The sequence below is a fragment of the Centruroides sculpturatus genome, unplaced genomic scaffold (assembly GCF_000671375.1).
Source record: "Centruroides sculpturatus isolate CEXI.00-Female unplaced genomic scaffold, Cexi_2.0 scaffold627, whole genome shotgun sequence".
NCBI lineage: Eukaryota > Metazoa > Arthropoda > Arachnida > Scorpiones > Buthidae > Centruroides > Centruroides sculpturatus.
This window is the reverse complement of record NW_019384929.1, coordinates 39,368-55,421: the sequence shown is the minus strand read 5'-3', so window position 1 is coordinate 55,421 and position 16,054 is coordinate 39,368. Positions and strand designations below refer to the sequence as shown.

At 27.4% G+C, this 16,054-nt stretch overlaps 1 protein-coding gene across 3 annotated transcripts in view; it reads right to left on the bottom strand.

Annotated features, from left to right (window-relative positions):
- The window catches only part of LOC111631943 (band 4.1-like protein 5), a 59,484-nt gene that overhangs the window by 18,677 nt on the left and 24,753 nt on the right, over window positions 1-16,054 (bottom strand). For 2 of the 3 annotated variants that reach the window (XM_023376285.1, XM_023376286.1), the window contains exons 2-5: window positions 13,582-13,686; window positions 12,882-12,924; window positions 5,242-5,320; window positions 5,007-5,104 (exon numbers count right to left, since the gene is read on the bottom strand). In XM_023376285.1, the coding sequence (XP_023232053.1) occupies window positions 5,007-5,104; window positions 5,242-5,320; window positions 12,882-12,924; window positions 13,582-13,686 (325 nt within the window). Of the gene's footprint in view, window positions 1-5,006; window positions 5,105-5,241; window positions 5,321-12,881; window positions 12,925-13,581; window positions 13,687-13,776; window positions 13,801-16,054 lie in introns of those variants that run through there. The other variant, XM_023376287.1, reaches the window with a different exon arrangement.

The following is a 16,054-nucleotide window of genomic DNA, read 5'->3' as shown; positions in this document are numbered from 1 at the left end:
ACCAAAAAAATTTAATTAATTAATTAAATTTATTTATTTTTGAGGACAAAATTTCCCAAATTAATTCCATTTGAAACCTTTTTCTTTAATAAAATAAAATAAACAAATTTAATAAATTAAAACATTTTTATGCTTTTGATAACTTTCAGAAAAATCAGGATGTAAAAATTCTCTTAACAGTATATGGAAAATTAACTTTGTGCAATGAAATGGAACAATAATCAAGTCTAAAATAATAAAAAAAATGTAAAGTACATACACATCATTTGTTTACAGTTAAAAAAAAAAGCGAGAAAAAATTTGCATTTAACTATTACCTCCCACTGATTTACTGTCAGTTTTTTTTAAGTATTTAATTATTAATTTAAATGTTTTAACAAGTTTGTAAACAAACTTGAACTAACTGTAATGTTCAAACCTATATTAAAATAAATGAATAATAAAGCAAATGATAAATTTATGATAATTTTAATTTTGTAGTATTTCAAAAGGCATTTGATTAAATTAATATTTTATTTTAATATTTTAGAACAATAGTAAATGAAAATTTATATTAGAGTGAGGACACGAATCATCTTTATTTTATGGGGGAAATAAAAGCATTAATTTTTCTACTGTGCATTAATTTAATAAATTCACAAAGAAAATTACTTTATTAGAAATCACCAATCAACATTTATATCTAAAGGTATTTAGACTCTAAACACCTTCAAAGAGAATTAATCTGAAAGTATTTGGGAATATTTTATATGTTGATCTGTGACTTTAATAAAGTAAATTTATGAAAGTTGGTATGTTTGATAAAAGAATTTATTACTTAAAAATAAAACACTGAAGCATTTAGACTCCTAAATATTTTAGTGTTATTTTTGATAAATTTTTAATGAGGTCATACATACCCAAATATAAAATTTATTCATGTGTGAAGTTATATCTTTAAATAAATAATATTAAAACTTTTATATTAAGTTAAACTTAAATATTTAAATAAAATGAGATACTTTAATGTAAATTAAATCTGTGTTTAAACTGGTTATCATTTAAACTAGATTAACAAATGTCTAAATATACAAAAGCTTATTCGTCAAAAATTATTAATTACAATTGACTTTATTTTGAAGCCAAAAGATGATAATTCAACTGAACGACAATTGTTCAAAACAAAATTTAATATTTAATAAATTTCTGACTTTTCTATGCAGCCCCATGTGCTGCATAACATTTATTGAAAAGTTAATCTTGATTGTATGGCAGAAACATGCATAATAATTTCTGATTAATGGTTGGTCGCACATTGGTTTATCTGATGAAAATAATTTAACTGAGAACTGTTACAACAGAGTTGTTACATTCAATGAGACAGTTATAATGTCAGAATTAATACATATATTTCTATAAATTAAAAATTTAATATTTTCCTATACAGTTCATGCATCCATAAAGAGATAACATTGCATGTTAGAAATACAACATTGATTTGTTTTAAAATTTACTTTTTTAAATCTGCATTAAAAGGTTTTAAATATAATTATATTCAAATTAACTTTAAGGGATAATGCCATTTTTTCCATCCAACTGTGTATCGTTAATTAAACTTTTCATCAATTCCTTTATTTTTTATGAGATCCTATTTAATTCATATAAATTTATGAAGTAAGATTCAACATTAATTTCTTCAAATTAGCTATATCTTCAGTTATTAAAATTACATACAAAGTGCATGATGATAAATAATATTCTATAGTAAAAAAATCCAGATATAAGAAAAATATTTATGACACTTTAATTATTTATTTGTTTATATTTTAAGACTATTGCTCTCTTTGAGGTGCTGTCTACCTGACACTGTTGCATAGTTATCTGAAATTAACAATAATCTGAGAGTAATTGTAATATTTAGCATTTTTCTTGTGGGAAGTAACTACACTTAAAATGACTGGCTGATCAAAAGTTCAATAAAAAAAATTTAAAATGGAATACTTTTAACTCAATTACAAACAAAAATTCTAACATATGACCTTGATAACCTATTATACATGGAAACAGAGCAGTATCGAATTAAGATTACCAGATTATTGGAAATAATCTGGTAATCTTAATTCTGGTAGAAAATGCTGAATAATTAAAATAATTGAGCACAAACAAATTTGACAGTGTGGAGTCAGCTGTTAATAATGCAGCAAAACAAGCTGGACTATTTTTAAAACACCCCAGCATGCTACTGTCACCAGTAATTGACATTGCCAAATTAGTGAAATCTCCTATATTCAGTGAAAAATGGATGACTGAGAAATTTAGTGGAAGGTAATGTATTTTTGGTGGAAAATTTCAGGAGACTGATTTTTATATTTATACCATATTATGTCATAAGATACTGTACTATTTTGAGCAGCCTAAGACAATGAGCATAACAATCTTTAATATTGTGTCCAAGCCCAAACACTCAAGCTTGGGAAATACATCATGCCATATTCAGTGGGGTGTTCAAATTTAATAAAAGTTTGAGTTTGAACTAGTGGGAAGCTCATCTAACATCTGGCAACATTATCAGTAATACCTAATACTCTGTTCGCACTGAGCATTTCGATCTAGATTGTGACCAAGGTCGGCGACTATGCAGCGGTGCAACCTCTCTCGACTGTTTCAATCTCGACTGAAACGAGGTTCAATCACGATCAACTCAAGAGAGTTCTTGAAACTAGATCCAGTCATAAGAGAAATCCCACAATCCCACGCACACGAGAAAATACAAGATGGCTGTGGAACATGCGTCGGGCTATCAACAGAGAAATAAAAAAGACAGATGTCTTTTTTATTTCTCTGTTGATATGACAAGAGAAAGTATTTATTTCTAACCAAAACTTCCATTTTGTTTGTTGGTGTTCATGACTTATCGTGTAGTTACGTCAGTTTTATCATCACTTGTAACAGCCGGGTTCTTCTCAAGCGGACTGCCTGTGCGAACAGCTCAACTTTTGTCCGGTGACAGTTACAATCCAGATTGTAGGCAAATCGAGATCGGAGTGAGTCATGAATTGTGCGTGAATGTAGTATAAGAATCAACTAGTGTTGGATTACTGGATGTGTTAAACTAGTAAATGGCCAGATTACTAAGATTGTACTGTATTATAAATAAAATAAAAATATTAGTTTGTTTAAAAAACTGCAATGTAACACAGTAATCAACACATGGCATAACTCATTCATTTATTCCAGCTTTTTGTTGAGACGCGTTTCTACACACGTTTCGGGCTCCGTTTTTGCCCCTCCTCAGTCAACTAAAACATATAAAAACTAATTATATACATATTATAACCCGACATATGAATTAAAAAACAACAAAAATAAAAGTATATTTCGTTGGTATATACAAGTAAGACCTAACATACCATTTTTTAAATAAATTCCTTCGCTGTATGTATTTTTTCCTTGAACGGGAATCATACTCTATATACTTGATTATTTCAGATATCAGTTTGAAGACCCAATCTCACTTCTTCACGTTTCAGACACAGACTGTCTTATCTAAATTCTACTATACTTTGAAGACCATAAAAAACAACACAATTAGTGTACTCAACATGTAGGTATTAACAATATACAGGATTTTTTCTTACATACTTAGTCACAGTAGAGTTCTTGAAGTGTCACAAAGGATTACAATGGACATGTGGCAGAGTTCTTCTTTTTCCGTATGTTCCTTATAATTCTTCTGTCTTTATCCTCTTTGTATCTTATTTGTTAGTGTTTGAATATTAATACTATTTTATGTACAATTAATATTAAGCTTTCTTTCTATTAATAGTTTACTATTATAACATAAAGGTAAACAGATCTTACCTAAACAAATTTGCCACACTTCGCAGATTTTAGTTACTCTATTTTTTCACGGTTGTTTGTATCACTATACCTTCCTCTGAAAAATTTTTCGTATAAAAATACCCCAGAAGAACTCAGTTTTTAGTTGAACCTGAGTATTAGACGATATTCCAAATTTATCCTTACATACTCATTTACTTAGGTTTTCTTAAGTATCTGCGAGGACCTCTAATGAGTTTCCAGCACATTTTTTCTTCTTTAATATTTATATCGATACGAAGTAACTAGGCCTCACTTTCTTAATTCCGTTCTTTCAACTCTTCGATTCTAGAGGCGTTTCCATTCTATGATGATTTACATAACCATATGGTTTCTGGTAGGCAAGATTTAATTATGTTTCGTATTTCTTTTAAATACCACTCCAAAAAATTTTTTTCTTTTTTATTTTCCAAAAATTCTCTTTTTTCAAATAATTTTTCTTTCCAAATTCTTTTACAGTATTTTTAGCCAATTCTCGTTAATTTTTAAACTTAAGTTTTTATTTATACAATGTTTATTTTTTATAATTTCTATACTCTCTTTAAATTNGTTCAAGGAAAAAAATACATCCAGAGAAGGAATTTACTTAGAAAATGGTATGTTATGTCTTACTTGTATATACCAACGAAATATACTTTTATTTTTGTCGTTTTTTAATTCATATGTCGGGTTATAATATGTATATAATTAGTTTTTATATGTTTTAGTTGACTGAGGAGGGGCAAAAACGGAGCCCGAAACGTGTGTAGAAACGCGTCTCAACAAAAAGCTGGAATAAATGAATGAGTTATGCCATGTGTTGATTACTGTGCTACATTGCAGTTTTTTAAACAAATATAAAGATACAACACGGTTTCGAAATATGAAAAAATATTAGTGCTATTGTCAAATAATTGCTTGTAATTATTTAACTAGATCAATTTCATCACTTTTAGATCAGATTTTCCAATTTTCAATCCATGCTTCAACCAGTCAGTGATCGATTTATAGGCAGTAATGTTATTTCTAGATAATTAACAACTACAACAACAGATACACAGTTTAAAGTTTCCACATCTTAACATAATGTTAACTTTGAACAATACACCTGCAGTTATAGAACTTTATTACATTTACCTTCTAGAAATATAAATTAATGCACAACTTACATTGTAAAGCATAGGCAGATAATTCAACAGCCGTATCTGAGGGGCAAGGTAGTTTACCAGATAATATATCTTGTTTCAGTTGTAGAAAAAATAAGTACCTATAAATAAGTTTAGTTACTAAATACAATACATTTTAATTATAGTTTATTATACTATTTACTTCTGTTGTATCTGCTTAATGATTATTATAAATGCAAGTAAATCTTCTTAAGAATAGTCAAAAATGTTACAATACCTAGTTAATTCTTCACGTAGATTATTTGGTTCTGAAGAATAAAATTTCACTCTCAACCACAAAGTGTAAGGAGGACCAACTGAAAAAATATAAAACAAAATATGATTTTTTCTTTCTAAAATTGTAACAGTAAAATATTAACATTTGTCTTATTAGTATATTATTTTCAGACAGAGAGAGAGAGAAAAGAGATATAGATGATAGGAAATTTTCTTAATGGGGGTTGGTTTTGAACTTTCTAAAGCAAACCATGAAGATTTAGATTTAATTTTTGACTGAAACTTAATCCTTTGACGAATACTCCCATAAACATACATGACCATGTGACAAACTAACAGTATGCACGTATATATTCATCCAAGTTTTTGTCATTGTAGTATGCTCGTGTATTTACTGACAAAAATGAAACTTTACAGACAGCTAGATATCTGTTGACATGTATAGAAAACTTTTTTCAAGTGGTGTTTGTAAGTTCACGAGATTTAGCATAGAATTTTCTAGCACAAATACAAATGGGGCACATAGTCATCATTCACACTCAGTCTCCTGCCAAATTGTTGGAGTTATTCGACACAATTGAATCTGAAGAAGAAAATACAGCCTAGTGAATTAAAAAAATATGAAGACACTTTAGATTAATTTTATTATTTATTCCATTTTTGTGAGCATTTGTATCATTTGTGATGAGTGAAGGATTTCTGCTGGTTCTTCAATCATACTAAAGAACTATGAGGATCTCTTGATAACTGATATGATATCCTTTTGAGTATTTAAACCTGAAACCATAAGCTAATGCTTACTGTACAACCTTCTGGATCTCAAAAATATGAAAGTGAAATCAAACAATTAAACTGTTGCATGAAGCTTTACCTAAAACCATCCTTTAAATTTGAGAAAAGTATCAAGAATTTAATTGATTTTTATAAACATTAAACTTTAAAACTGTGATTTTTCTGGCATTAAAAAAAAATATCTAGTGTATAAAGCATATAATTAAAAGAAAAAATGTTCTTATTCAACCAGTGATCATATGCAGTAGCAGTGATTTTCCAAACCTACTAGATTTTTCACACTAATTTTTTACTGAATTGACCTTGCTGTGCTTCCACAATATCATCATGCTATTCATGATCCATCTGCCTGTTTAAAAATTTCAGTCAAAAAAGTTCTCTCTGCTTATCATGGGTCCTCAACAAACTGTTGTGGAAATTTGACACCTTGTGTGTATTCTCCCGTACAATTTTTTTAATGTAACCATATGCATAAGGTGACAGTTTTCTATTTGGATGTCACTTCTCAATGCAGTTGGTGATGCAGATTTCTCAAGATTGCCACAAAAGAGAATAGTGACATTGTGATATGGCAGTTAGCAAGTCCCTACGACCTTGAATGCTTGTCTCCGTGAGTTAGCCTAGAGCATTACAACTTTTGACAATTTAAATTTTTTTTGCAGCTTTATTTCTTGCCCAAAAAATATAGAAAAATCATTTTCTGGTTATTCTGAGAAACACTTCAGCCTTCCTATAATTCATTTCCAGCCAAACTCATTTCACAATACTCCTTGCTGTCACAAAGAGAAGCTTTCTGTGGGAGAAGACAGGATTTCATAAACAAAATATCTAGTAAAATAAACATATACAGCATAATTATCCATAAAAAAATCCAGTGGAAAATTACCACCTTATGCATACAGCCATTCTAATACTGTAAATCTCGCAGGTTAAAAAATATTAGTTTTTAGAAAATAACTAAACAAGTCTGGTTATTTTCTAAAAATTTATTTGGGTATTTCACTTTGTCAAATCATTCTAGACATATACATATGTAAACTAGAGATAAAATAAAGAATTAAAACAGAAGCATAGACAGTGAACTTTGATATTTTATTGTGAAAATGATATATTTATTTGCATTGTCTTTATATATTAAATAAAGATAAAGACCAAAATATACAGTACCAGGTTTCAAAAGTTGATTTTTATATGATACTGTAAATAAATTTATTACGATACAAACATAATTTTGCTTTTTCTTAATATATTTTTAATTGAACCTAATCTGGCATGTGTTGGATTTAAACTAATATATAATTAAACAACTTTTTATCCCTTCAAATTTTGTATTTTAAATTTATCATCAGCAAATACAAAATTAAGTTTTGTATCTAAAGTATTCAAAAAATAAATTTTAACTTTTAAACTCATAATTATGATTAATTGGAAGAATTATAAGTAAGATTTAAAGCTAACTCTTTATATTTATTTTTAATAAATAAATTTTTCATATAAAAACATTTTGAATTTCTACTGCATTAGATATATCTCTCACACTATCAAATTCAACAAGTAGATAATGTATAATAAATGAACTGATTAAGAGTTCAGTGGAAGGCAATAAAGTTTATCTCATAACAAAAGAAACCCGAAACATTTTAATATTTTGCATATTTTCTGCTATGTGAGGAAGGAGAGTTTTAATTAAGTTATGACCTTGTACCAAATTGTAAAATAGTAAGAGCAGGTGCAAGAAGATTAAGTGTGCAAAAAAAATGAATCAAACTAGGCTAATTAATAGAATAATTTTATTTTTTTGTCATTCATTAATCATATATCAATTATGTTTACTAATTTATTAGAGTTTTGCATAGCTTAATTATTCAGAGTGTTTATCTGTTCTCTGTTAAACCAGTTTTCTTCGTATATCAGTGCACATTATCACTATCTAGCAAGATTTTGTTTAGTAGCCTTGACACAACCTCCACACTTTAAAAAAAAAATATGGAGTAAATTCATACTTTCCCTTTATGGCATCATAATTTTTTTTCTCATTTTAAAGCCAATTTGTGCATATAAATTAAATAAAATTATATATAAACTGTGAGAGATGAATCAGAACTTTAAGGAAAATAAAGTTTTAAAATATTTTAGTAAATAATCCAACTCGTATTGATAAATTCAGTCGATAATAAAAGTTTTTCCTCAATTATGTTACGAAATAAACAAATTAAGTGGATTTATTTATTGGGTCATTGAAACTAGATAAACAAGGTTAACTCAATTTCCATTTGTGTAATTATGACTTCATTTCTATTTTTGAAAAGTTTAATACTAAATCACTGCTTTGAAATCTGGAAAATATAAAAATTATGCAACTGAACAGTAAAATTCTTTCTTGAAGGATTATAATCATGCCAATTATGTTTGAAAATATATTTGTACAAGTTTAAACAAATAACGAGAATAGAATAAAAGACCTTGAATCAAAATTTAACAATCTTTTATGAGAAAATTCCTTTTATTGCATTTATATTGGCAAATTATTAAGTTAACATAATACATAAAATTTGGCTCATTAGTCGAAAACATTAAATCTGTTCGGTGCTTAAATAATAATAATAATATTTTTTTAAACAGATTAAATTTCTTTTTAAATTTTAAGCCTTATCTAAAAGTTATTTTTGATTAAAATGATATAAAATATTCAATTCTTGTGTTTATAAAATCATAAAATACTTCATTCAGAAGCTTTTTAAATTCTTATTAGTTTCCTGGCTGTTATAAAATATAACATACGAAAAATGCAGTTACTATTCAAATTTTTTATTTCCCCAGCTTTTTTCTTTGCATTTTGTAATGTTTTGACACTCCAGGAGACAAAAAAAAAAAAAAATCCCTTACAAAATTGTGTGTGTGTTTATTAATTTTTAGATCTCAAAACAGATGGTGCCACAAACAATATTAACTTTGAACTAGTCTTTTAGCGTTTTTTGAAAGTTAAATTTATCATCTTTTTAAAATATTTCTCATAATTCAACAAAATTATTCCTTTTAAGTTTTCATCATTATTTAAATTTTACATTGTAGTATAATTGAAAATTATCTTTCCAACCTCCTTCATGTTCAGGGAAAGTTCAAACAAGACTCCTTGCCAGTTTTTTTAAAGTCATTTTAATTGAAATTTTAGAAAATTAAAAAATATTCTTACATTCAAAAATTCCTATTGTTAATGAAGATGAGCAATGAAACTATAATTTATTTATAAAATACTTTCCTTAAAGCTGCATGTACATCATACACTTTTTGGCTAGATTTGCTCTCTACATAGTGTAAATGTTAGTGAGATTGTTCTAGTAAGACTTATATCAGCTATTGCCAGAGTGATAGTAGTCTAGCTATAGTAGTAGTGTAAACAATACATAGATTGCTGGCATAGACTTGTCTAATTCTATTTGTTTGTACAAATAGATATATGCACTCTCAGTAAAGTTTTGTTCAGCATGTGTACTGTGTCAAGTGAAGGTAAAGATCACAAGTAAAGCAGAGAGGCTACTCTGCTATTAATTGAACAATATGAAGTGTTTCCAGAACTGTGCAATTTTTCATTAAAAGAGTACCATGAGGAAATGAAAACAGCTAGGACCTTAAAAATATACAATTTTTAAACATTTCTAAAGTGGAAATTATCCAAAAATGGCACAACTTAAGGTGTCAAATGAATGCCAAGTTAAGGGGGTTATCAGAAAAAGAAAGTGGAGATGGTGAAAGTGATGTTTTATGAACATTTTCTTAATATTTTTCTTTTGCTTTATTAATACAATAGTAGCTAAGGAAACAGCTGTCTTTTTTGCAAAATTTTTATATTATATTAACTCTAAAATGCTCTGAAGTCTAAACTGATAGTCTTTACATTAAAAACACATTGCAGTACACACAAACAATAGATAAGTCTCAGTAATGTTACTCTAGCATTACCTAGTGGGAGCAAATTACCACACAGTATATATAGAACGGTTAATGTTTTTAAATGTATTTACTCTAATAAACAGCACACTGTCCATGGGCAACTGCATCTGATTTGATTAAAAGTTTTACAAACTATAATTGTAAAAGTGAATGAGATATTATATATATATATAATTAAAAACAAAAATTTAAAATAAAAGCTATGGGATCGGTTGCAATAATTCTTAAAAAATGTAAATCTAAAAATAAAATATCTTTAGAAAAATTAGTAATATAATACTCATTCTATCTGATTTTGAGAGATTTTTTAGGGCAAAATAAACAAAATAACAATCAGATACTAATTATTTATTTTTACTTTTTTATCCAAATGCATTTTGCCGTTCACTGGCCTCATCAGTGGATACAGTATTAGTTTACAGAAGTTCTTTTGTGCTGGAATATGTTGTCCCAGCATGCATCTACAGCCATACCCATATTTAAATTTATCACATTTGCATGACTCTGTATACAGTAATGCTCAATAATGCATCTTTTTACCAAATTTTTAACTTTATACAGAATTTTAACATTATTAATTTTACATTTATAAACATTACAGAAATAATGTTTGTACCAAGGTGATTCTTGCTGTTTCAATTGTACTGCCGCCTCATTTTCCTTTAACCTTTTTTCCAGTGTTCTACCTGTTCCTCATATGTAGCATTTTGATTTAGGACATGTACATAATATTTTATAAATCACTCCTGCAATCTCCAAATTATCCTTGAATTTTTTAATTTATAAAATATTATGTACATGTCCTAGATCAAAATGCTACATAGGAGGAACAGGTAGAACACTGGAAAAAAGTTAAAGAAACATGAGGTGGTAGTACGATTAAAATTGCAATAATAAAAAATAGACAAAAGCAGTTTATATTAATTACAAGTTTAAAATCTTATTATTTTGCTATTACAAAATTTCGTGTCAGTCTACGAAATTTTTTGCAGATTGGTGGAAATTTCCATGACCCAAGGTTGAAGAGTTGAAGAACACTGTTATAATCTACTCATGCAAAAACCCAAATAATTTAATAATTAAATAAAAATTTGTCACCAAGCTTTGCCATCCAGTAAAATTTTCTGCAGAACCCATGACACTGTCAACAGCATTTTTCATCTTGCAGCTATACTATTTATTAGAGAGTACTTACTATTAGCATGAGACTATTATTCATCTTTGGGAATTAGACGAAACTATTAATGGTATAAATCTGATAATTTGAATTAATCTGAATTTGAACCTAACCAAACATATATAAGCATAAACTCATCTTTCATTTTATGAAATTAATTTGTAGTGTATTTTTTTTAATAACTAAACTGATGTTAAAATCCAAAGAACAACCTGAAAGCTGTTTCTGATAAAGATTCACAATAGTATTGGAAAGCCTTTCTGTGTGTGACAAGAATATAAGAATCCAAAGAATCCAGCTTGTAGGATTTTCTTCATCGTTTGCTATTAATTTCATTGAAATTATTTTTTAAAAGTATTGATTATTTTATTGTTTCCATTCATAAATGTTTTATTGAAAATTCTTCAGTTCAATTAACAGATATATACACTAGTATATAATATCTGAATTGTAAACAACCAAGTTTAATATCAAACAATTCGTTTATTACTGCAACTAGGCTTTTATCCAGCAATAATATGCAAATGTCTGTTTTATGTTAGTTCAAACACGTGTGAAAACTTTGTAAGCTAAAAGAAATTGAAACTGTGATTATGGAAATTCAGACATATATGAAACCTTTGTAATAGCACTCATAAATTTCTATAATTCAGGTTTCTATTTCTTACATACAAAGATTTCATGGGTGTCTGAATTTCCATAGTTGCAGTAAGTTACTGTAGTTTCATATATTTTGAAACCTTTCCTTCAAAAATACAAATTTTCTTTTTAAAAATCTTCTAAACACACAAAAAATGTATATTAAACTATACATCAACAAAAGCCGAATATTTGTTGATGCTTGTTTGCTGTTTGTTATTTGTTGATGTTGTATAGCTTTAAAACGTATAGGGTGTAGTAAGGATGTTTGATTGTATATTAAACTGGAAAACTAATATATTTTGTCATATTTGCTGTATGTACTGTACATGACTAAGTGATATACTATAGAAGTTGTTTTATGAATTTTACTATATTGAAAATATACATTACAGTACAAAAATAGCAAATTCAATTTCACTCTGAAATATAAATAGTTAATTATTTCTTAATATAAAAATTAGAAATTGGTATAAATTCTTTATCAATTATTGCTTCACTGATCAAGAACATGTACTGTTCACAGCTCCATAATCTGCCGGGATAGAGTTACGGCTGGCTGAGAACATCGAGAGCTGCAGACAACAAAATTCTTTATTGTGTTTGAAATAAATTACACGACTTAAATGTAATCTTTATATAATTAAATTTATTATACTTATTATATAATAAATGTAGATTTGATTTAATCACATACAAACAAGATTTCAAAATAATGCCATTTTAACTAAACAACTATCAATTGGGATATATTTGTGCTACAACCTAAGTTATTAACAAATTTGGCACTAAAGCTAGATCCTGCAGCCATCCTGTAATAAATTTAATAATTGAAACTTTTTAATTAATAACAATTTAGAAACACCTGGAAGAAAGGTTTATCTAAAGATGGACTCAAATCAACAACCAGGTTGATCATTTATTCTGTTGGATTGATTATACATTTAGAAGTTAACTTTTAAGTGAGATAAAGTAACAAGTTATAGTTTGTTATAATGGCATTCTGCTACACTAAATAAAAAAATAAAATACAAAATTTATCAAAGCACAACTAACAAGTAAGTAATTAAAATGATGCTTACTCTTTACTTGTTTCTTAACTAATTTTGTTGGATCTAGCCAATGCTGAAAATATAAGATAATTTTTATTAAAACACAATGCAGTATTATAAAATAGTTTGTCATAATATACAATTCTAAATGCATACACACTAATCTATTATAGAAATAAATGTTTAGAAATTTACAAAAAATCTTCATGAAATCATCTATTTCAGACTGCTTTGATAAAAATTTAGTGTCTAAAATACTAAACAGGAGTTTCAAGAGCAATTTTTTAGTAATAATTTCCCTGAGATGAATTTAATTGATTCGAAAGTATTTGGGAAGATGCTACACATTGATTTCCGATTCCAATAAAACAAGTGGTTTTGTGAATTACCAAAAAGATGGAGTGTTTCATGAATTTTTTAATGAATTTTCTTTACATAGACCAGCTATAAATGTATTATGCAAATATAATGTATCATCACAAATTTTATTACAATTATAGAGGAAGAGAAATATTAAATTCTTAAAAAAAACAATAGCAAAAAAGCATTAAGTCATTCATTATAAATATTATTTAAATACATATCATTCTAATTCAATAGCTATTGTCGAGACTTAGTCAGCAATATAATGAAAAGCCAGTTTATTCTATGGATGAGGACAACAATAATTAAAAAAATATAAATATAATTAACAGTTATTTGGATAACATAAAGTATAAAATTAAAATACCTGCACTTGATTTGCATCCATAAACTGTAATCCAAAATAGTCTTTTTCCACAAGATCAATGTGATAATACACTTGCTCATAAAGATCTGATCCAAGGGCTTTTTTCTAAATATAATAAATTATCATAACTTTAACTTATGTTTTAATTTTTACATATTAATTCCACAGAGTTTCTTAATATTTAAATGAAAATACCTGTATCATGTTACATTATTCTACAGTTTAAAGTAATCTGAAACTTCATATTGGTTCACCTTCTGATATTTTAATTAATTAAGGTCAAATTATTAAAATAATTCAGATATTTTTGTACATAAACTCAAATAAAGTTTTGTCTTTAATTATATAAATATTTACATATTTTAGTTGATTTTATATAAACTTCAATAACTGAAAAATAGTTTATTATATACAAATAAAATAAATTAGAATTTTATTATATAAATGTTTTCGAAACTTGTTATAAACACATCATTAGTCGAAAGCTAATAATCTCAACAAATGTCATTTTATCTCTAGTATAGCGTTACCTAGTTCCGTGCGTAAAAAGATAATTTGAATCACTGGACCGTGAGTTGTTATCTTGCTAAAAATAATATAGGATATTAATTTGAACTTATACATTATTCAAAATTTGGAATGTTTATGTCAATTGAAAAATAATTCCAAGCATCAGAAAATGGAGAGATAAATTAAAAATACAAAAATTATTTACAAAAATTAAATCCACAGTAGTAGAGTATCATATGTCAAACTAATGTTTGTTATCTCAGCATACAATCACATAAATTTTATAATTCATGTATAAAAATTAAAATAACTTAACTATTAGGAATTTTTTAAAAAATAATTATAAAAAAACTGCTCAAATTTACATAGTTTGTGTTTTATAGACTGCCTTAGAATTGAAATGATAATCAGAATTTAAGACTGCTTCATTCTGAAGATGACTTTGTTTTCAACTTGAAAAGCTCATCAGAATTAAAGCAAATCTGTAAATGTATTAAAATATACAAATAATTAATAATTGGTAAAAATTTTAGTCTAGAAAAATTATAGATTAAATTTAATATATCTGTGCATTTCTATCTTATCTTATAAGAATTGCTAAACATGATGTTAATGAAATAAAAAATTGTGATAATATTCTATATTCTACTTTATGCATATACAAAAGAATACTACTATGTAATATTGGCTTTAAATAATATTAAATATAATTTTTATAATAAAAACATACCTTTTGCATTTTAAGGAAATGTTCTAATTTTTCATTTTTGTTTGTCTTACTAGTAAATAATAATCAGGGCTGTGGAGTCGCGTAAAAATCTACCGACTCCAACTCCTGACTTTTCCTTACCATCCGACTCCGACCAGGGCAGACTTGTTTCCGAAAGAAACCCGGAAATTCTGATGTCATCACGTGACCTCAGAATAAAAGATTCAATAAATAGAGTTGTAATAAAGATAAAGCGTAGAAACTTTTTATTCCAAAGCTAAAAGACTTCTCTAAGTAATATATAAATATGTATTCGATAATTTTTACTTTTCCGACTGTTATATATAACAGAGGAAAAGTGTAGCACTCGCTCAAAAAATGACCCCTCCCATATTTTTACATTTTTGGACTCGGAACACCTTGAAATTTCGAGATATGCAAAAGATTCAAGGTTTTTTTTTATATGTGTGGATGTTAGACTGTGTGGAGGGCATGATTTTGTTCACTCTGTTTGAAGCCTAATAATTTTTGTGGTCAGAGTGGACAGAATCGGAGTCAGATGGTTTAACACAGAAGTTAGTTATTAAGCGTTAAAGTGGTTGAACTAAATTGTGCCCCCATATACATTCTAACATCTCAGGCGAGAACATCTTAACGGGTTTTACTGTACTATTATAAAATGGCTAAATAGCTTACTTTGAGGGTAGAGAGGAGTTTTGTTATATTTTTTTTAAATTTTGAATGCTAATAACTAGTAAAATATTCATTAAGAGATATGACACGTGACCACTTTTATGCTTCACCCTGTCGACCTTTAATTAAGAATCAAAATTTAATAGTATTAATGCCCCTTTATATGCAAACTACAGTGCCACAGTTTGTTTCTTAAACTTTACCCGTTCTGAGATATTGTTTAATATCTCAGAACAGAAAATAAAAAAATTAAACAAATTAGACGCCAACACACGCGCGTGCAAATTTTTCTCCTTTATTGACTTTTTTGAGGAGTTTGGGAGGTCTCCAGACGTGTAGATTTGCAAACAAAAACTTGGAGGGTCAAATTTGACACAATTTCAATACTTTTCTGTTTTATATACATAACAAGTTGGTAAGTAAAAAGGAGTCAAAGTTGGCGGATTTTTTGACTACTCCGACTCCGGATAAAACACCAAAACTCCATGACTCCGACTCCACAGCCCTGATAATAATACTAAAACATTCTGTATAATAGAAAAATAATTCATACACTGAATC